The sequence below is a fragment of the Eulemur rufifrons genome, chromosome 4 (genome assembly GCF_041146395.1).
Source record: "Eulemur rufifrons isolate Redbay chromosome 4, OSU_ERuf_1, whole genome shotgun sequence".
Classification (NCBI taxonomy): domain Eukaryota; kingdom Metazoa; phylum Chordata; class Mammalia; order Primates; family Lemuridae; genus Eulemur; species Eulemur rufifrons.
The window spans coordinates 83,964,735-83,987,243 of NC_090986.1; the positions used below are offsets into that span (position 1 = coordinate 83,964,735).

The following is a 22,509-nucleotide window of genomic DNA, read 5'->3' on the forward strand; positions in this document are numbered from 1 at the left end:
CCCTCCTGACCACCCAGCTCCAATATCTTTCCGCAGGTGTCCACACGCAGACCTCTCCTCAGCTCCTCAGGGGGTCGCAGTGCGACCTCAGGACCCCCCCCCCCCCCCGCCCCGGACATGGTCCTCTTACTTCCCAGCACGCTCGCACGCCTGACCTGGAGCACACGCGGGGCGTCATTGCTGAGGGGGCGAGAGGCCAGACAGCTGCTGCTCCCAAAGCTTCCTGCGGAGTCCCGGCCACGTCCACGCTCCCCCTGTGGCTGCTGCCTGCCTGTGGCATCCCCTGGGCACCGGGCAGCTGCAGAGCCCGGGCCAGGATGGAGTGGAACGTCCTCCTGCCAGGGGCCCGTATCAACAGCAGGGCGTGGCAAACTTCCCGATTGAGTCGTGTCAGGGACTCTGGCAGGCCACAAGGTCACTTGAAAATACAAGGAGAGGGGCCGGGTGCAGTGGCTCACGCCTGTAATCCTAGCACTCTGGGAGGCTGAGGCAGGAGGATCGCTTGAGCCCAGGAGTTTGAGGTTGCTGTGAGCTGGGCTGACGCCACGGCACTCACTCTAGCCCGGGCAACAGAGTGAGACTCTGTCTCAAAAAAAAAAAAAAAAAGAAAACACAAGGAGACCAGAGACCATCACGTTCAGGGGAGACACCCAGGCCCAGTCCCCAGGTGCCCTCGGTTCTTCATGGGGACAGCAGGGGCCTCAGCCTCACTCTCCTGGTGGTTGGCTGTGCTGGGCTCCCCTGAGCCTGTCTGGCCCCCTGCATGCCCCGGGCAGGGAGTGTCCCCCACCTGGTCCTCCCCTGAGTGGGCGGGGCGGGGCCCACAGCAAGCCCAGGGCAGGCTCCGCGACTGTCTGCCTGTGCCAGGTGCCTCCTCGGAACACCCAGCCTCAGCCAGGCCCCCAGGCCCGCTGGCCCTCCACATCCACCTGGGGCGCTTGGAGGCCCGTGGCCAGCAGTGCTCTGTGACACACAGCCCGGCTTCACTGATGAGGGGCCACACTGTCATTTCTCGTCCCCCTGGGGACCAGCCCGAGCGATTGAATGAGACCATTGCGCCCCCGCTGCCTCCTGCGGCTCAGCCCCAGGGCTCCTGCCACGTGCTCTGGTGCCGGGTAGGACGGATATGACTTCATATCTGCTTCCGGGATTGTTTTATGTAATTATTGTATTAATGTTCCCGCCCCAGCACTTCAGCATGCAGAGGGCAGAGGCAGGGCCATGCTTGCTGCCCTACTCTATCTCCTAGCGCACGGCAGGCACTCACTGAACATGAAGGACCAGCGTATTGTTTATGACTGCTTGCTCTGTGCCGTCTCCCCACAAAGCCGTGACAACCAGGGCGGGCCACACGCCCTTCTGCTCCCCTGACATGCGCCAGCCCCTGGTGACACTCTGGAGCAGGACAGGGGAGCCGGGGGAGACTTTGCCGCCCATGCCCGCCCTGGCGGCACACGGCTCCGTCTGTGGTTCACCGGTGGAGCCTGGGCAGCTCCTCCTGGGTTCCACGGGGGCCTCACTGGTCAGTCTGGAGGGACAGATGCCCTGTGAAGATGCGGGTCCCAGCGTGGGCCCTGCCCACAATTCAGTCCCCAGCCAGGGTGGGCTCTGGGGAGGTTTTCATAAAAGACGTTCAACAGCCGACCCCCACGGCCCGACTGCTCTCCCAAAGAGGAAACAGCCTCGCTCGGGGTCAGCAACCTGCGTGAGGGCACCAAGTGGGCATTTGCCAAATTGCTGTTCTAAAAAGAGAAGCAATCAAGGTTCTTTAGTTGCTTTTAAAAATAAGATAGGTTTTAAATAACACAGGCCCTTTAAGCTGAGGTTACCATCATTTCACAAATAAATCCAACATTGGATTTATGAACAAGAAAGCTCTAACAGCAAGAGGCGAAATTCCTTTCTAAAAGCCCGGAAGGCCAGGGCCAAACAGGGATCTGCGTGTGAGCTGCGGTGAGTCAGCCCACTGTGACCTTTACAGCCGTGAGCTGCCACGGCCAACTGTAATGTTGACTCTTGGTCCTAATTCGTAAGCATCATTTTAATAGTGGCTATTTATCTAGTAAAGCCAATAACAAATGTTTGCTAACAGTTCCCTATAATTTTTCTTTAGGTAACTAGGTACCTGATAGTTGAAGCTGTACTAATGAATCAGCCAGAGAACTTGAATATCTGTGTTTTCCTGGAAATAAATCTGGCTAAACATTGATGGGCAGCCTTCTGGGCTACGATACCCCAGGGTCTTGCACCCAAACTTCACGTGTGACTATAGCTGTAACTGAAAGACGGATGTCTTGTCAACCCATGTGTGACTGACAGAGGGTGTCTAGTCAACTGGCAGTGACTGACAGGGGTGTCTAGTCAACTGCTGTGACTGACAGGGGTGTCTAGTCAACTGCTGTGACTGACAGAGGGTGTCTAGTCAACTGCTGTGACTGTCAGAGGGTGTCTAGTCAACTGCTGTGACTGACAGAGGGTGTCTAGTCAACAGGCTGTGACTGACAGAGGGTGTCTAGCCAACAGGCTGTGACTGACAGAGGGTGTCTAGCCAACAGGCTGTGACTGACAGGGGTGTCTAGTCAACTGCTGTGACTGACAGAGAATGTCTAGTCAACTGCTGTGACTGACAGGGGTGTCTAGTCAACTGCTGTGACTGACAGAGAGTGTCTAGTCAACTGCTGTGACTGACAGGGGTGTCTAGTCAACTGCTGTGACTGACAGGGGTGTCTAGTCAACTGCTGTGACTGACAGAGGGTGTCTAGTCAACTGCTGTGACTGACAGAGGGTGTCTAGCCAACAGGCTGTGACTGACAGAGGGTGTCTAGCCAACAGGCTGTGACTGACAGGGGTGTCTAGTCAACTGCTGTGACTGACAGAGAATGTCTAGTCAACTGCTGTGACTGACAGGGGTGTCTAGTCAACTGCTGTGACTGACAGAGAGTGTCTAGTCAACTGCTGTGACTGACAGGGGTGTCTAGTCAACTGCTGTGACTGACAGGGGTGTCTAGTCAACTGCTGTGACTGACAGAGGGTGTCTAGTCAACTGCTGTGACTGACAGAGGGTGTCTAGTCAACTGCTGTGACTGACAGAGGGTGTCTAGCCAACAGGCTGTGACTGACAGGGGTGTCTAGCCAACAGGCTGTGACTGTCAGGAGTGTCTAGTCAACTGCTGTGACTGACAGAGGGTGTCTAGCCAACAGGCTGTGACTGACAGAGGGTGTCTAGCCAACAGGCTGTGACTGACAGAGGGTGTCTAGCCAACAGGCTGTGACTGACAGAGGGTGTCTAGCCAACAGGCTGTGACTGACAGGGGTGTCTAGCCAACAGGCTGTGACTGACAGGGGTGTCTAGTCAACTGCTGTGACTGACAGGGGTGTCTAGTCAACTGCTGTGACTGACAGAGGGTGTCTAGTCAACTGCTGTGACTGACAGGGGTGTCTAGTCAACTGCTGTGACTGACAGGGGTGTCTAGTCAACTGCTGTGACTGACAGAGGGTGTCTAGTCAACTGCTGTGACTGACAGGGGTGTCTAGTCAACTGCTGTGACTGACAGGGGTGTCTGGTCAACTGCTGTGACTGACAGAGGGTGTCTGGTCAACTGCTGTGACTGACAGAGGGTGTCTGGTCAACTGCTGTGACTGACAGAGGGTGTCTGGTCAACTGCTGTGACTGACAGAGGGTGTCTGGTCAACTGCTGTGACTGACAGAGGGTGTCTGGTCAACAGGCTGTGACTGTCACAGGGTGTCTAGTCAAAGGCTGTGACTGACAGAGGGTGTCTAGTCAACAGGCTGTGACTGACAGAGGGTGTCTAGTCAACAGGCTGTGACTGACAGGGGTGTCTAGTCAACAGGCTGTGACTGACAGAGGGTGTCTAGTCAACCACTGTGACTGACAGAGGGTGTCTAGTCAACCACTGTGACTGACAGGGGTGTCTAGTCAACAGGCTGTGACTGACAGAGGGTGTCTAGTCAACCACTGTGACTGACAGAGGGTGTCTAGTCAACAGGCTGTGACTGAAGCCGTAAGCACTGGATGCTCTTCCAGGCCTGAGACGTGAACAGGCAGAGTTCTCAGGGATGCTCCCTGACACCTAATTACAAGCACTGCCTCAGGCCTCACCTGTGGTAGGTGCTCGGGCTTGAGGGGGTCATGTGGGGCAGTGGGTTAGTGAGCTCCTGTGACAAATCTGTGGTATAAAGATATAGATTAAACAGCACACTGATGAAACAATTGGCAAAATTTATAAGTGTGATATAAACTATCACATAACGATAGAATGCTATCATGTTTGACTATAGCATTATTGAAGGTTAAGTTCCCCAACTTGAAATAAGCATACAGTGGTTACGTAAGTATGTTCTTGTCTGAGGAAATTCATCTGAAATATTTACGGTGAAAGTACGCAAGGTTGGCAGGTCATTCTCAAATGGCTCAGAAAAGCTGTGCCCGCGAGTAGCGAGAGAGAGGAAGCAAGAAGACAGCGGGACCCAAGAATAACAGTTGGTGAGGTTCGGTGGAGGGAATATGAGAGTTGTCTGAGCTATTTTTGTGAATTTTTTGTATGTTTGAAAGCACTTAAGAAGAAATAATTAATAGGAGAGGAAGAAAGAAAAGGCATGGAGTGACAAGTGGCATCCCCGGACCCTGAGGGCACAGGTGTATCCCAGGCGAGTGGTGACATTCTATGGTACCTGCAGATGCACTCAGGCCCCTGAGCTCTCTGGGCTTCCCTGCTGGTAGGACAAGAAAAGGCTGTCGACATATTCCTGCTGGCACCACAGGGTCCCCAGGTTGGGAAGCCTGTCCCAAGGCCAAGCGGTGGCCTGTGACCCTGGGGATCACCTCCCGTGGCCACCAGGCCATGCATGTGACGTGCTCACAGGCCCGCCAAGCATCCAGCTGGGCGCTAAGCTCTCTGCCGAGCAGCAGGCTCTGCTCAGAGAGCAGCACGCGGGGTCCTCTAGCAGGTTTCAGGGGTTATTTTTACACCCGCTGTGACATCCTGAGGGTGCTTGTGATTTATTTCTTTGCATCAACTGGACGTGAGGCGACACGTCAGGGATTTTAACCAGAGGAGCTGCAGTGCCTGCACTTTTACTTAAAAGTTATTTACAGTTTAAAGGAACTGCAGCAATGAATTTTAATGATGGAGTTGTTAAAGCGCAGACATTTGGAGTGAGCCTCAGTTTGGGTACCGCCAGTTTTGTCAGCTGACATTTGATTTCCTCATCTACAGAATGAGGGTAGTAGGTAGTTACCCACCTTCCAGGGAAGAACAGAGCGACGGAGAGCAACACCTCACACCTGCTATCATCGCGGCTGGCGCCGCGGCGGTGAGGGAAGTGGGGTGCTCACGTGGCCCTGTGACCTTCCTATTTGTGAGATGTGGTTGGGCCACTTCGTCTCGTTAGACCCTGTGATGGGCTTGTCCTGTCTGGCCACCCGCGGGTCTGCTCCCTCTAGCAACTGTCAGAAAGGAATGACCACCTCTGCCAAACCTGCCTCCTGTCTGGCTTTTCGGTATGAAATGCTGGTAAAATGATTCAAAATATAAATGCAAAGTCTCTTAACCAAAGACTTTGGGGAAATGAGTCAATCTAAATCAGCCTGAGGTCTAGCAACTTGCGTCTCACCAACACGCCCCACACAGGGTGCGTGTTCTTAGCATGTGACTCCTGTGGGGACGTACGTGACGGTCCGGCCTTGGGGCCCCGGGACAGAGCCCAGGTGCCTTCGTGGGACACACGGCTGCCAGAGTCCAGCTCTCTCCTGCTGGGCACAGCCTTTCTTAGTGGCGACTGGGTTCCCCGTCCCCAGTCCCAGCCGACCGTTGCATCCCACGTCTCGAGAGCACCGAGGGGCGGAGGCTTGGCCAACAGACGTGGGCGCAGCCCGGGGGGAGCAGGCCACACTCACGGGCCCAAGCGTGCCTCTGAGGCACCCCGTCTGACATCGTGCGAGTGCTGTGGGCCCCAGGGGACACTCCACCCTGTGCTCCTGGGAAGGGCCTCCTGAGACAGTCCACACCTCGCTGGCCCAAGGGGCGACTGGTTGTAAGGTGACCCTGATTTCATGTGTCTCAGAGAAAAAGAAAAAACTCCACCAATTAAACCGTGAAACAGAAAATACAGGATGCCGGCCGGGTGCGGTGGCTCCAAGCCCCGGCCACTGTGCTACGCGCTGCGCCGTGTGCTGGGAGGGCCCCGACTTACCTTAGCTGTTCTTCTCCCGAAAGACAATCCTCAGTTAATTTTCCCACCTCTCTGGGCTGGTTCCCCGCAGCGAGCCACGGGCCGCGGGAGGCCCTCGCCCGGTATCTGTCTTTCTGGCTCTTTGGGTTGAAAAGCGCCACAGCAGGGAGCATTAGTTCAGCTACTCGGAAACGCCTGGCTGCAGGCTGCGCCGCGCGGTGACCACAGCCCCTCCCGCAGCACGACTCTGCACTTCCCCGAGACGAGCCCGATGCCTCTCCTGGGAAAGGCACGCGGCCGCTGCCTGCTGCTGCCCGAGGGCAGGGCAGCTCCCCCGGGGAAGGAGGGAGGGAGGTTCCGGAAGCCTCCACCCAGCCACTGTGGGCCGGGAGTCTGGGGCCCACACCTGCAGAGTCTGCCAGCCTCGCCCACCCAGCGTCGCCTCACACAAAAACCCTCAGTGAGGCCGGGCGCGCGGCTCACGCCTGCAGTCCCAGCACTCGGGAGGCCGCGGCGGGAGGACGGCTTGAGCCAGGAGCTCAGGGTACAGTGGGCTGTGACTGCGCCACTGCACCCCCGCCTGGGCGGCCAAGTGAGGAGACGAAGACGTCACCACCTTCCTCACCCAAATCATCCTAAGAGAAGGCGAAGCCCGTGGGAGCGCGAGGCCTACACCTTGAATATCCCAGACCCCAGCAGGCAGACGAGCGCCTTCTGCCCGGCTCCGCTCGCTCCGCAGGGCTGCGGGGGGCTCTCGGTCCCCACTGTGCCGTCCTCCAGGGCTCTGCCCCACCCAGAGGCAAGCCCTTGAGCGGGAGAGCAGCGCCCTCAGCAAGATGCCGCCAAGCTGCCAAGCACTGTGTTAAACATCAGTCTCAACTGCTGTTTTATTCACACCAGATGCTGCTTCAAAACAGTTGTGTCCAGATCTATGTTAGACAACAAGAGCACGTGCTCTCCACGCGAAGGCTCTCCGAGACAGAGATCCCGGCCGCGGGGACCGGAGCCAGCCTGCAGGGAGAGGGTGCAGGGGGTCAGAGGCCTCCTCTGCCGCTCAGACCCGACCTGCTGAGCCGGGCAGACCAACGAGGACACAGCGCGAGGCTGTCACTTCCTGCTTTTCTCGGGCAAGTTGCTCTAAAGAGGTTGATCTCACAAATCTAGTGTGATTAAAAACCGGGCTGGGGGGTTAGGGCAGGGCTTCGGCCGCACCCAGAGGGCAACGGAGTGGGCTGCTTTCCCGCCACAAGGACACACCCACTGCCGCGCGAGGTGCTGAGGAGGCAGCGGGCTGAGGCAGCGGCCACGGCGCCTGGGGCTGCAGCGGGGCCGTTAGTGCCGCCGGCGTGCGCGAGCAAACGTGTTAGTTCTGGGACAGAGAAAACACGCGGCTGTCCCAGAGACTGTCTGTAATGGCTGCACCGGAGGCTGGGCGGCGAGTCCCACGCCACGCAGGACACACGGTGCGTTTTACACGGCAGCTGAGGCTCTGCGGCGGGAGGAGAACAGGTGACTCCTGGCGAGGGACCGACAGGCGTGCTCCCCGGCCCGGGGACAGAGAGGCTTTACTTCTCCTGGGTGGACAGGCGGTGCAGGGCCGTGCCCAAGGCCTCCAGCTTCTCCCTGTGCTCCAGGTCCTGGTACAGGCCTCTGGGGACGGGGTCCAGGCCGTACAGCAGTCCGAACAGGCAGCCCGCGATGGTGCCCGTGGCCGCGCTCTCACCTGCAAGGCAGACCCAGGCGTGGGACGCGGCTTCGCACTCACCGGGGCCTCACTCCCTTCCAGGCCGACCACTCCGCTGGGCCGTGCCTCCTCCCGCCAAAGCACGGTTCTGCTCTGGGGGGCGACACGGGGACAGCTGTCCCCTTCTCCCTCCGCAGTCTGTAGTGGCGCCATCCCGTGCCCCCAGCCAGCGACACCCCAGGGCAGTGCAGAGGCCACCTCGGACCTGCCCTTGTGGGGAAGCCCCCGGGGGCCGGGCCGCCATGCAGGGAGCCCCGGCCGCGCCCCCAGCTCGGGGCTGCGCTCAGGCCCTGGGCCCGCCGGCTCTGTGTGCTGGGGAGCCTGCGCAGCGCTTGGCCCTCAGCCCCACGCAATGGTTAAAAACAGTGAAAAGGGATGTTGGAACCAGTGTTTGTGGCATCTTTGGTAGGCTTTAGGGATTGGCCAGCTCTGAGATAAAAAACACCAACTTGCAATCTCAGAGATACCACTTGATCCCACATCTCCTAGGGTTTCTCTCTCCAGACAACTTCCGCACCCACCCTGTCGTTTGGCATGCACACATGTGCACACACACACACACACACACACACACTGAAGAGAGAAGCTGGCATGGATGAGTTGGGGCCAGGTAGAGGGAAGCCAGGGCAGGCAGGGAAGGCAGGGCAGGCAGGGCAGGCAGGGCAGGTGCTCCAGAAGCCAATCAGCTGGGGGGCCGAGGAGACGGGGCTGGGAAGAGGGGGTCTGGGAAGAGGGGGGGTCTGGGAAGATGGAGGGTCTGGGAAGATAGAGGGCTGGGAAGATGGGGGGCTGGAGGATGGGGGGCTGAGAAGAGGGGGTCTGGGAAGACGGGGGGTGGAGGAGGGGTCTAAGGGCCTGGGCGGGCCTCGGCACAGACACCAGGAGCAGTGAGGCGGGGCAGCCGCCGTGCCCCACGCTGTCCTGCCTGCTCCCAGGACACGCCTGACGCCAGCTGTCACTCCTCAGCAGACAGCAGAGCCCAGGTGTGCCGTGGGGGCCTGTTCACTGCAGTCCCCGTCTTTAGCTCTGGTCCCATGTAGAACTTTCCACGAGCAGTGAACGTCGCGACAACCTGCCCATAGTCGAGCAGAGGCACTTGCTGTGGGGTGGTCAGAGGAGACCACCGGTGGTGGCGGCATGGAGGTCGGCGCCACTGAGAGGTGACCATCCCCTCCAGGCTCTGCCGGGCCACCCAGGTCCACGCCAGGCTCCCACCAGCCTACCGTCCCCCTCAGCTCTCTCCTCCCGTCACTTTGTGCCCTCGGGTGTCTGTGTCCCCAGCGCGCCCAGCAAGGTGACCGTGGCTGAGGAGGAGGGGCGGTGCCGACGTCCCCTCTGTCCCCCACCCTTGCCCCGGCAGGAGAAGCTGTGCAGGGCTCTGATACTCGCAGTCCGTCACGGAGGATTCTGCGCCAGGCGGGGAGTCGGACACCTGCCCGTAACCGTCGTATTTCAGCTCACACCGACCCCACGGGCGGGCGCGGCCAGGAGACCACGGCCTGTGGCATCCACACACGCACACGCCCGCCGCTCCCAGAGCAGGTCCAGGAACCGAGAGGCGGACACAGGTTCTGGGCTCGGGGGCTCCCCGGAGCCTGTGGCCCTCGGACACGCTGCGTGTGCTCCGGGGCGAGGGGTGCCGGCCGCCTGGGACCCCGAGGAAGGAGAGTCTCACCTCCGTGGAACATGGCGCGGCGACACAGCTCCGTCCAGCTGCCGCCGGCCGCGAGGAGGGCGTCGTACGCGATCATGGGGGCGTCGTGGCCTCGTCTTCCCCCGCGGCCTTCCGAGCTCCACTTTCTGTAGGCCTGGGGACAGCGCGGGTCAGGCGCACGCGCCGGGGCAGCCCTGTCTGTGCCGGCTGTTCCCCACCCGCCCGCCAGCTGGGTGCCAGGCTTACCTTGTCCCTCTCCTCGGCGTCGTAGTTGTCGGGAAAGGTGGCCTTGTCGTCCTTGTCCTCACTGATCTTCCTCTCCTCCAGATAGAACTGCCATTTGGCCTCAAAGTAGAACCAGTGCTCCTGGTACTCTGCACGGAGACACGGGGAGAGCCGTGAGGGGCGCGGGCGCCCGGCAGCGTGGGGCAGGGGCCCGGCAGGGCCGGGAGGGGGCGCCCAGCGCCCCAGGGTGACGACTGCGCAGCTGGCCAGGACTGGGAGGGGCTGTTTGTGGAGACAGGCAGGCAGGAGGGGGCACCGGGGCGGCTCCGCTGTGTCCTGAGGCTGAGGTGGCGTCTGCGGTGTTTTAAGCACATTCTCTTGAAAGCTCTGCAGCTGGATATTTGTGTTAATTAATTCATTAATTTTGGACCCTGTCACCTGGGCTGGAGTGCTGTGGCGTCATCGCAGCTCACACTCCAGGGCTCAAGCATCCTCCTGCCTCAGCCTCCTGAGTAGCTGGGACTACAGACATGCGCCACCGTGCCCGGCTGATTTTCCTATCATTTTTTTTTTTAATTTTTTTTATTTTTTATTTTTTTTTTTGAGACAGAGTCTCACTCTGTTGCCCGGGCTAGAGTGCCATGGCGTCAGCCTAGCTCACAGCAATCTCAAACTCCTGGGCTCAAGCGATCCTCCTGCCTCAGCCTCCCGAGTAGCTGGGACTACAGGCATGCGCCCTCGTGCCCGGCTAATTTTCCTACTTTTAGTAGAGACGGGGTCTCGCTCTTGCTCAGGCTGGCATTTTTATTAATTCGATGCTGTGCTTGCAAAGCAGGGAGAAGGGAAGTTTCATTATTTCTAATTAATAGCATCTCAGGTGACAGAGGCTCATTTGGTGAAGAGGACGCTGGCACAGGAACGAGCCGGGTCCGCAGCCGCAGCCGCCGACAGCCGGGCCTCCGTCCGTGCCCAGAGAGCCGCCGCCCAGCCCAGTCTGCCCGCGCTCGCCTCCCCCTTCCCGAGGCCGGAGCGCGTGAGCCGTGTGGCTGCTCGGCGGTGGCGGCGGGAAGGCCCGAGGGGCGTGAGTGAGATGACAGACCGGCTGCGGCTGCAGAGGGCAGGGCCCGGCACCCTGACGGTGGCCTCGCGGGCGGTGTGGACGCGCTAGTCTACCGGCCCGCTGCACACTGGCCTCTCTGGGGACGCCGGCGTACTCCTACAGGGGGTTCCGTGTCACAGGGTGGGACCTGTTGAAACCGAGCGGGTCTGTGTGCAGGACGGCTTCTCAGACCTGCGGACCGGCTCACGTGTGTTTCGAATCCTCAGGAGAAAGAATAAAGTCTCAGAACGACGCGAGCCGCGAGCCCCCGGCGTGTGCATGGTGGCCTCTGGCTGCCGCCCCCCGGAAAGCGCTTTGAGGAGAACCGTGTCGAGCGCTGCAGTCCTGGGTGCGTCCCCCACCACGACGGGGGCTCAGCATCGTGACACACCCAACTCTGACATCTGTCACCCCTCTCAGGTGGGCCAGGTGGCCCTGACGGGCCGGCAGGTGACGGCAGACCGACCCCCACGAGGGCGGGAGCCCCTGAGGCGCGGGGCGGAGGCAGTGGGAGTGGATGAGCCGCCAGGCGCGCTGGGACAGGCCCGCGGGTGGGCGGCACCGCGGTGGCTCCTCATGGCCGCCATAGGCCAGCGTTTTCAGAGCAAGCCCAGCACCTCCACGGGGGAAGCCCGAGCGACTCGCTGGCTTTTCTGTTCCCAAAAGACCAGCCCAGGTTGCTCTGAAAACAAGCAGCCCTGACCTTGCTCCCAAATCCTGCCTTCCCTCTCCTGCAGGACAGCCCTTGTTCTAGAACTTTCCTCAGCAGCTTCAGAACATCAGCTGCCTTCCTAGCGCAGCACACGCCCTAGTGCAGACGGCTCCTCCCTTGGGGTGGGAGAATCTTCCAGAAGAGCCAGTGCCCAGAGAGACGGCTGCAGGGCTTCCCATCCCTGCCCTGCTGTCGCGGCGCCTGGTCAGCCTCAGGAACCCCCCAGGAAGGGGCCGACTGCCAGGAACCACAGCTGCTCTGGGGACAGGCTGGCCCCCCTGCCGGGGCAGGAGTGAGCGTCCCGCCCCCGGCACAGGCCTCTGTCTCCCGGCTGCTCTGGGACCCGCGCTGGGGTCAGCCCTGCTCCTTCTCACCGGCTGGGGGTCCCCGTGGCCCCACCTGTCTGGGAGCCGGGGAGGAGCTGGTGTGTCCAGCCGGGGCCAGCGTGCGTCGAGGCGCAGCGGGGCTCACCTGCCATGTGCCGGATGGTCTTCCTGCAGTACTCCTCGGCCAGCGGGACCACCCGCAGCATGTCCCGGCCCCACTGCACCAGCGGCTTTCCTTGGACGGCGTAGGACACGAACAGGGCCGTGCACAGGGACCCGAGGAAGCCTGGAGGGCGGTGGGGAAGGAGAGAGACACGTCACCTGGGCCCCTCGGGACGGGCCTGGTGGCCTCTGGGCACTCTGTGGCGTGGGACACCCAGGGAAGGGGTTGTCTCGCCATCTTCACCGTGTTTAAGGCACAGCTCGGTGGCCCTGCGCCCACCCACACTGCTGTGGAGCCGTGGCCACCGCCCACCTCCGGAACATTCCTCTGCCCAAAGTGAAGCTCGGTCCCCGCCGAGCACTGACTCCCCACCCGCCCGGCACCACCCTTCTCCGTTCTGTCCCTGGATTCGGTGCCCCCGGGACCTCACGGCCGTGGGTACACACGTCACTCAGCATACGGTCCTCAAGGTTCACGCTCCGTGGCCGAGTGACACCGCGGGGGACGGAGGGACCACGTCTCGATTACCCGTGCTCTGCGGGGGACACTGGGGCTGCGTCCACCTTTGGCTGCTGTGCGACAGCGCCGTGTGGGCCACATGTGGCCCGAGCTGTCACCCTGCCGGACCCTGCTGAGGGCCTACAGGTGTCATCTGTCTCATCCTCACGAGGGCCGTGGGGGCAGGAGGGTCACCTGGGCTTGTGCGTGGGGAGTTTGTGCGGGTCACTCACACGGCAGTGCGGTTAATAGCGCCAGAAAGGCAGGACCGTCCGGGGCCGCGGGGGGTCTGTGTGAGACCCCACGGCCGCCCAGGACGGGCCGCACCTGCCGCCACGGCACCGCGGACCAGGCAGGACCGGCCAGCGCCACGCGTGTTCTGACCTCCAGCAGGGGTGCGAGCCACCTGGCGAGGGCCGGGTGGGGACCAGACGCTCTCGGCGCAGTGAACGGCGGCCCCTCCTCAGGGCGCTGCACCCCCCAACGGGGAGGCTCCCGTGACTCTCTGGGCCACTCCCGGAAGCACGAACCGGGGGCATCTCTGGGCTGTGCCGCCGCGGTGGGGGTGACCTCAAGCCCAGGGCTCCCTCTCATCGCAGCCTGGCCTCGCTGCCCAGCTCTTGGGCGCTCAGCGCTGGGCTCTGGGACGCAGGCGCGGCAGTGACGCCAGGGCTGTGACGCTTGCCAAAGGCAGCTGGACAGTGGCAGAGGGAGGCGGAGAAGCCGCTCCAAGTACCGCCTCAGTCACAGCACAGAAGTGCACGAGTCACCCCGGCACCGAACGTGTGCAGTGACATTTTCAGCACGAGTGGGAAATGCAGACTGGGGTGTCCGGCACCTCCAGGTGTGGAGGTTCCCAACTTCCCAGCTGCGTCCAGTGGGAGCAGGGAGCTAGCAGGGCCGGCACTGCCCCTCTGGCTACCCGAGACCTTGCGGGGGCCCGAGACGCCTGTAACCCTGAAGGGGCCTTGGGCCGAGTGCGGGACGGGCAGGGCGTGTCTGCCGGCGTCCCAGGGTGAGGGCCGGCCCTCCCTGGCCGCACAGACCACCTGTGAGCGCCGTGCTGGGGCGACTCATGGCCGGCTCCTGTCCTCCCTCTGCGAGCCGGTGAGGGCGTGAGCGCCCGCGGGCGAGGAGGGAGGCGCTGCCTGAGGCCACACCTCGCAGACCCTGACCCCGGCCTCCCCCAGGGCAGCGCTTTTCTTCCCGGTTTGTTCCCGCCGTGGGTGGGGACCCAGGGGCTTCTCCCCTGCACTTTCCTCCGGCAGCACCGCACTCACCGCTAACCCCACTCTAGGTCCAAAACAGACCTTAAGCAAAGCCGAATATTAAAAACTCAGCCAGCCCCCCAGCGAATGACCAATAAAAAGGTCGCTGCGATTGCACCAGACGTCCCACCCAGTCCGCGGGCCGGAGGGTGGCGGCAACGTGGCGTGGGCGTCCCTTGCCCGGCCCGCCCGTGCTACCTGTGGGGTGGTTGTGGGTCATCCGGCCGCACTCGATGCTGACCTCCACCAGGGTGCCCAGGCGCTCCGGCCCCCAGTACCGCAGGCCCACGCACATGGCTTTCGTGGCCGCTCCGAACCCTGAACCTGTGTGGAAAAGAAATTCCCGGACTGAGACTCCAGACCACTCCACCTCTGACAACCCAGCTTTCGTAAACGCAAAGTCGGGGAACTTGTGCGACAACATGTTCAGCGGAGCGTGTGAGGGAGTGAGCCACGGCCAGCCGCCCACACGGCGGGGGCGGAGAGCCGGGATGGCTTAGATTGCACCCGGGCACCAAACGCCACTTCGCCGTTAAAAACAGGCTTGTTGACGGTCTGGGGACGAGCCCCTAACGTGCTCCCGCTGGGGACGGCGTGGAAGACAGAGCCGTGTCGGTGGCAGCTTTCAGTCACGCCTCCTTTTTAGACACAGCTCCATCGAGTCGCAGTAGCACATGTTAAACTCGCACAGTTAGCAAGGCCCTGGGTGCCCACGTTCGTATGCACTCACGAAGCCAGCGCCCAGACGCAGAGGGGGACGTCTCTGTCGTCCCCAAAGCTTTCTCCTGCCCTTTCCAATCTGTCCTCCTGCCTCTCCCCAGCAACTACTAAGACACTATAGATTTTTTTTTTTTTTTTTGAGACAGAGTCTCACTCTGTTGCCCGGGCTAGCGTGCCGTGGCGTCAGCCTAGCTCACAGCAACCTCAAACTCCTGGGCTCAAGCGATCCTCCTGCCTCAGCCTCCCGAGTAGCTGGGACTACAGGCTTGCGCCACCATGCCCGGCTAATTTTCTCTCTATATATATTTTTAGTTGTCCAGCTAATTTCTTTCTATTTTTTTTTTTTTTTTTAGTAGAGATAGGGTCTCACTCTTGCTCAGGCTGGTCTCAAATTCCTGACCTTGAGTGATCCTCCCTCCTCGGCCTCCCAGAGTGCTGGGATTACAGATATGAGACATCACGCCCGGCCGACACTGTAGATTAGTTGGCATTTTTAGAGTTTTATATAAATGGAATCACATAAGGCCAGGCACAGTGGTGCACACTTGGGGAGGCTGAGGCAGGAGGGTCACTTGAGCCTAGGAGTTTGAGACCAGCCTGGGCAACAGAGTCAATCTCCCTGTGGTTTCACTTGCATTTTTCTAATGACAAAGGGTGCTGAGCACGGTTTGTGCTTAGGTGCACCCATATGTCTTCTTCCATGAAGTGCTTGTCCAAGTCTCTCGCCCATCTTTGCGTCGGGTTCCTGGCTTTCCTCAAGTCGTGAGAGCTTTTTTTTTTTTTTTTTTTTTTTTTAGATAGAGTCTCTCTCTGTTGCCCGGGTTAGAGTGAGTGCTGTGGCATCAGCCTAGCTCACAGCAACCTCAAACTCCTAGGCTTAAACGATCCTCCTGCCTCAGCCTCCCGAGTAGCTGGGACTACAGGCATGCGCCACCATGCCCGGCTAATTTTTTCTATATATATATTTTAGTTGGCCAGATGATTTCTTTCTATTTTTAGTAGAGACGGGGTCTCGCTCTTGCTCAGGCTGGTCTCGAACTCCTGACCTTGAGCTATCCACCCGCCTTGGCCTCCCAGAGTGCTGGGGTGACAGGCGGGAGCCACCGCGCCCGGCCGTGAGAGCTCTTTATACCCCTGGACTCGCGTCCTTCGTCAGATGCCCCTGTCTCCTCTCAGCCCGGCCTCGCCGCTTCCTCCATCAACAGGTTCTGGAGAGCAGAAGGGGTAACCCGCACTCCCTCCCACGGGGCACCCGCTGTCCCGGGTCTCTGCTGAGGGGACGAGGAGCAGAGCGCGTCCTGCACACGCATCTTCGCTCACTCGCTTGAGCAGGGCCTCACCGCGCGTCCTCAGAGCTTCTGGAAGCAGAACTGCCAGGCCAAAGGGCGTGTCACTCAGTACCTCAGACAGGTAACACCTGATCCCCCCCGCTCAAAGCGGCTTGCGGTCGGCACCTGCCCCGCAGGACACGCACCACGGAGGGCCGCCCCGAGGCCGCCCCCGCAGGGCTCAGTCCACGTCAGCCCTGGGCCCTTTCCTCGTGGCCCGTGTGGGGCCGCTGGAGCCACTCCCTGCTCTCACCCTCTCACCGCGGGTCTCCGGGGACACCTGTGTCCCTGCTGCTTTGTCAGAGAACACATTTCGTCTCTGGGAAAGTTGCCTGTGGGCATTTCTCTTCTGCCCACAAGGAGCCCAAGTCCCCAGCCTGAGAGAGGGCTGACACCACGGCAGGTCGCCCGCACGCCCTTCGTGGCTGAGCACAGAGGCTCCTCGGGGCAGGGACGCGGCTGCCTAACTGCGGCCCCACCGTGAGCAGCCAAGCGCTGGGGAGACACCCATGCAGGGGGGGCAAGTTTTCCTTGACGTTATAGCAAAAAAGACAGACTCAGAGGGAAAGCAGGAACGGATCACAGACCCCCGTGGAGAAGCCCGGTGGGCTCTGAACAGTCGCTGCTGGCGGGCGCCGTGCCAGGCAAGGGGAGCTGCCGGCGGGTTAGTGGGAAGGGCAGACAGGTTAGTGGCCGCGGTCCCCCGCAAGGCAGCTTCAGGGCAGCAGGAAGGATTTCCCTGACCCTTTTCATTGAAGGGCGTGTGCCAGGCGAGCAGGTAGTTGTCTGGCTTCAGCTGGGAGCAGGCTTCGACGGTGGCTGGGTCTGGCCGGCGTTCTGGAAGCTTCTCGACGATGTCCACATAGCGCCGCACCATCTCCCGGTACAGGTCGTCCAGGCACCAGTAGTCTGGGAGGAGAGAGCAGGGAAGATGTTGCGTCAGAGCCGCCGGAGAGCACCGCGGCCCCCGGCTCGGCGGGCCCCACGCAGGCTCGGAGCCGCGGCACCCTCGGCCGCCGCAGACGAGCCTGTGCGCAGAAGGGGCCGCGTTTCCAGGGAGGCGGAGAGACGCCGCCGGTGCCCGACACGCCCTGGGCACCTGGAGAGCCTCAGCACGGAGACAGCGCACGCGGACACCCAGCCTGTGTCACGCTTACACCCTGGCCACGCACGGGAATCCAGAGAGAACAGCCCGGCTTCCCGCTGACGGCTCCGTCCACACCAGAACTACCGAGCCGGAATCCGCCGTCCCTGGGGCTGGGGGAGCAGACGCGTCTGAGGCCACAGAGCCCGACTCTGTCCCACCTCACTCCCCTCTCGCACGGGGACCTGTGCACGGCACGGACAGTGTGGCCAGTCGGCATCCCTGGCCCCACGCAAGCGTCCTGGGGACAGGTGTGGGCTCCAGGCCCCCGAGCCCCCGGGGCAGAGACGGGAAGGAGCCGGCATAGCCAGACGTCCGCCGCCCGCACCGCGCGGACCATCTCACCTGGAGCCACCAAACAGATTCCTCCAGGCAGCAGCAGCAGGCTCTGATTCCCACTTTGCCCGGATGACCTCGTGAGACAGTGTGTCTCACCATGGCCAGCGCTGGCACACGCGTTCTGACGGCAAAGCCTGGGCGTTTTGTCATCAAGGCAGCCCAAGCGTGGTGGGCAGATTCCACATGCCCGCGAAACTGGAGTCCGAGCGGGCTGGTCAGGGGGGCAGGTGAGGGCCCCCCAGCACGTCTCTGTCCTGCCCTAGAATCGCACTCAGGGCTTCCGGGCCGACTTCAGGGGACAGCCACACCCCGCTTTTCCTGGGCAGTGACGCCCTCCTTAGGCCCCGCCAGAGCCGGGCGTCCTGACACGGGGTAGGGGTGGCTGGAGAGATCAGGGACAAGCGAGTGACAAATCCGCCCGCTCCTCCCGGGTGCGCAGCCTCCCTCCTGCCCCCGCAGCAAGCGCCGGAGACGGGACCGAATGTGGCCGTCCTCCCGCTCCCCAGTCCGGTTTGGCAAGACCCCGACAGCGAGGGCAGGCCGGGGGGACGCAGCCCAGCTCCGAGTCAGGGAGGAGGCAGCGAGAGCCAGGGTGGCAGAGGGGACTGGGCAAGGAGCACGGGCGTGACGGCGGAGCCTGCAGGCGGCAGCTCCCTGCACACGCGGCGGCTGGGCCCCCGGCTGCGTCCAGGCCCTCGGAGGCCACCGCGTGCCCGCCCGCTGCCGCGCCTTCGCTCACAAACCACCTTTCTTAACCCAAGCCTGGCCCTTCCTGGCCCCTAAAATACTTTACTTCATTCTGGAATCAGATACCATGAAACATCTGTATTTAACTGAAAGTTAGCCTTTTCAAAGCAAAAAATCCATAAAAACAAAATGGCAACAAAAAGCCTGTCTCTGCGTTTAGAGTTTAAACCAGGAACAGACTCGCAAAGCTGCTGAGCCTCCGGCCTCCCCGGGTTTCTCCACCCTGCGACGCGGCTGCCTGTCTGGGCACCGGCCTGCGGCCTGTCAGGGTCCGGGCCACAGGGCTCCGCCACCCCCACCGCACCCCCACCCGTGGAAAATCTGTCTTCCATGAAACCAGTCCCTGGTGCCAAAAAGGTCGGGGACCATTGTCCTAAAAGATAAACCGCGAGTCTCCCAACTAACATCATAGTAAAGAAAAGGCAAAATACCAGCATCAAGTTACTTGTAGCAAAATGTCAGCTGTTTCAAATGTTTGCTGCCCAGGCCCAGGCTCCGCCCCGTGGCTGGTGTCAGGCCACCAGGGAAGAGGCCGCGGGGCTGCACGGCGCCCCCTGCCGGCCGCCCTCTCGCGCTGCCCCAGCCACGAGGCTGCTCCACTCGGCCACGACAGTCGGGCTGAGGACCCTCAGCAGCTCGCGACGGTTTGCAGACATGACGTCAGCGGTGTTGGCGTGAGCCACCGTCCACGTCAGCTCACCGAGAGCTTCCTCCCGCTTAATCCTCCTGTGACCCGTGAGGAGGTGGGCTCGGAGTGGCCCCCTCCCCAGTGCTCTGGGCCAGCAGGGGAGGGTGGGAACGGCAGGCTGCTGGGAGGAGGCGCCCGGCGGGAGCTGGCGGTGGCAGGTGTTTTCTGAGTGCCTGCAGAGTGACATAGTGACACGGTGCCTTGCTCATGGCTGTACAGACGGGGCTGCTTACGTGCCCTGTAGGACGTGAGGCGCTGCGGTTTCCTGCTCAGGACCCCCCACGCCCCCATGCAGGGGCCACGTGGGCTGCGCCCGGCCTTCTGCAGACGCTCACACCGGCACAGGGTCTGGTGGACCACACAGCCGCCAGGTTCTGGCTGAGGGACTTGCATGTGAAGCTTAGATGTGCTCTGTCCGACCTGCCAGGCTCTGGAAAACAGGTTGGAAAGCCGCTGTGTGCCCAGGTGCTTGCCCGGCCCACGGTGGCCTTAGGGACCGGGGACCCACAGGCTCCAGGCCAGACCGCGTGGCCCAGGGATGCTCTGCCACGCGCAGGCTGTGGCCCCAGGCACGCAGCTCAGCCTCTCTGTGGGTTGGTCCCTCCTCTGCGAGACGGAGGCGATAGGACCACGGGAGCCAGACACCTGTGGAGGCTCATACGTGAGCACACGCGCCACGGAGGAGGTGGCTCCTGCATCGCCAGCAGCGCTCAAAGACCCCTGTGTAGGCTACAACTGCTATTTAAAGGAAAAACAAAAATGAAATTTCAGCTTTGATTTTCAGCAAGTTGAACACATGCTGGCTTCGTCTCTGGAGTGAGCGGTTCCCGCGGGGGTCCTGCAGGGGCGCGTCCTCACGGCCCACAGACCAGAGGCCGGAACAGGGCAGCAAGCACCCTCCCCGCCTCTGAGCGCTGCCATCGCGTGGAGGGAACTCACTGTCCTCCTTGTGGACAGCGCCCCGCAGCTGCGAGACCCTCTGGACGCGCACACCGCACCGCGGGGCACAGTGGCCCAGCCTCGGGCAGCGCGTCGTGGGCACGGCGCCCCCCACCTGTGCCAGGCCCTCCCGGGGCAGCCACGCAGCCCCGACACACGGCCCTGGGCTCTGCATTCACCACATGCTTATCGAGCTGCCACCAGAGACGAGGACACACGTGAAGAGACGTGGATGCGTGTGCTCGTGCATACACAGCACCAGACACATGACAGAGCAACGCTCACAAGTAAGCGCCAGCTGTGTGCGGCTGGAACACAGCCCGGCTCTGCTGTGCAGGCCCGGCCCGGCGGGTTTGCTCTTGGCGCTGCTGGAATTGCCCTCTCGGTGCGGCTGGCCACCAAGGCCCTAAGAATGTGCCTGAAAATACCAGAAACGGGAAGCATCTGGATTCCGTAACCGGCAGACTCAGCTGCGTCACCATCCCGACAGGCTGGGAGGCCTTATCTTATCATGGTGTTTGGCTGGCGGCCTGGGTATGCAGGGACCGGCCTCGGAGCCGATGGCATTCCTACGCGGTGACCGCGGTGCTAAACCTGGCGCACAAGTGAGACTTCCCTGACAGCCGCTGCCCTCACATTCGTTCTGCAACCACAGACCAGCAATACCTACAGGGTTTTAAAGAGCAGATGACTCGTAGGAAAGCAGTTCTACATGTCTACGCACGTTTCCCTAAATTCACGCAAAAACTTGTTGATCCTAAAATCAATTTGCTGCTTAAAAATTTTTTTGAGAGACTTTGCCCCCCCACCCCAATCCAATCAGTTTTACAGCATTTTCTTAGAACACATTTATGTATACGCAGCTATCTAAGCTGAATCATTTTGGTAGGTGATATTTTAACCTTAATTCACTGGACTTTAGAAGTAATTCCCAAACGATTTTATCTTAGTGAGTCCAAATTTCAAACTGGCTTATTATTTTATATTCACTTGTAATAAATTTGGAACAAGAATGGCTCATCTCTGCAGGAAAGGGCGGCACCCTTGCCCTGCCGCCACCAAACAGCTCTGGAGCGAGAGGCTTGACAGGTTTTAACCATTAGGAACAGACGGTCCTGGGCTCTGTTAACACCGTACAAACAGAAGTGAAAAGTCACTGTTTAAAAATTGAATCTTAACTGTCTGCAGAGTGATGCTGTCTCCAAAAGAGACGCTGCGTGAGAAACACGATCCGCCGCGTGTCTAATCTGGGCACAGTGGTATCTATTAAATCCCCACTTTTAGCAGCAGCGTCAGGTAACACCACCGGCCGAGACACGGCCCGGCCCGTCCTCCCAGCTCGCAGGGCTTCCTGCAGGGACCAGCAGCCGCGCGGTCTCCCGCCACCTGCATGCGGGCGGAGAGCGTGGCGCCGAGCCTACCTGTGGTGAGGGCCTCGGCGGTGGCGATGTGCATGAGGGTGTTGTCGCTCACCGGCCACTGCCCTGGCGAGAGCACCAGCTGCTCCAGCCCCCCGCAATTCCGCAGCTCCTCCTGGGCCCTCGAGCCCACGGCACTGTTCTCCGCGCAGACGTTCCTGTAGCCAAGAGCGTCGCCGACGCTGCCCAGGAGCATGGCAGCCTTGAATCTCTCCATCCCGGGCAGCCCTGGCGCCGACAGCTGCGCCAGCCTTTGTCCCTTCCTAGCTGCCTTCAGCCCGCCCTGCTGGCTTTTATAGTGGCCACCGTGGGGCTGTCAGGAGTGTCCTCTGACAGCCAGGCGCTGCGCTGCTGTCTCTGCAGGTGGCACCAATGAGAGGAGCTTTCTGAGCCACCACGTGGCAGGTGTCAGCTTCCGCCAGCTCTGGCAGGCACCAGCTCCCCAGCAAAGGAGCGGTTGCTCCCGGCAGTTCCCAGAGCCACTCAACGCGGCTCTTCCCACCGTCCGCGAGGGCGTGTGCACAGCCAGCGTGGCCTGTCCCACAGCCGGTTCTGCGGCAGGCCCCGCCCCAGGCCCCCTCCCCTCCCCCAGGCAACAGCCTGTCTGCTGTCTCCGCAGTGCTGCCTTTTCTAGAAATCTCAGAGAAACTGTCTTACTGTCCTGCTGTGTCCTCAGAAACTTCCTGGAAATTCCAGACATCACATGGCCTGTCGGGTCCGGAGTCTCTACTCGGCGTGACGTTGCTACTCACGCGCTACCTGCAGCTCTGTCTTTCAGAAAACTTTCACTTTCGATTATAAAATGCGCTTATGGTAGAAAACGGAAAAACGGTGCACAGGGAAGAGGCACAGGCGTCTCCTTACCCTCAGTGCTGGCAGCGGCTCTCCAGACGGCGACGCTTCCCGCGGAGTCTGCGATTCGGCCGTCACCAAGCTCGCGGCACTCAAGACATCCCTCCGACTCAAGGAGAGGATGCTCAGAAACGTGAAGAGGCTGGTGAAGTCGGGCAGAAGGTGAGAGCCCAGGGCTGCGGGTCCGAAATCAGTTGGGAGGGCGGCCCCGTCTCCCCCCGCCCCGGAGCATCTGTGGGATGGGGCTCCCGGGTCTGGCTGCAGCCACACGGGGAGGGGGAGGGAGCCACACGTGGACTTAAGAAACGCAGCCCATAAAAATAGAATTTCTTTCAATATACAGCAAGATAGTAAAGATAGTGAGGTGACGTAAATAGACAGTATTTCGCCAGCACTTGCTAAAGTTGAGGTTTTAAGCATTACTGTTCCAGACGGCACAGCTCCGAGACTCC

At 61.1% G+C, this 22,509-nt stretch overlaps 1 protein-coding gene across 1 annotated transcript; it reads right to left on the reverse strand.

Annotated features, from left to right (window-relative positions):
- Window positions 1-7,275: 7,275 nt before the first annotated feature.
- Window positions 7,276-21,422, reverse strand: ADPRHL1 (ADP-ribosylhydrolase like 1). Its single transcript, XM_069467812.1, has 7 exons — window positions 21,209-21,422; window positions 16,675-16,839; window positions 14,081-14,206; window positions 12,099-12,239; window positions 9,838-9,965; window positions 9,613-9,745; window positions 7,276-7,916 (listed from the first exon to the last, which is right to left on the reverse strand). The coding sequence occupies exons 1-7, from the start codon at window positions 21,420-21,422 to the stop codon at window positions 7,759-7,761; spliced, it is 1,065 nt and encodes a 354-aa protein (XP_069323913.1). The 3' UTR covers window positions 7,276-7,758.
- Between the last annotated feature and the right edge of the window lie 1,087 nt (window positions 21,423-22,509).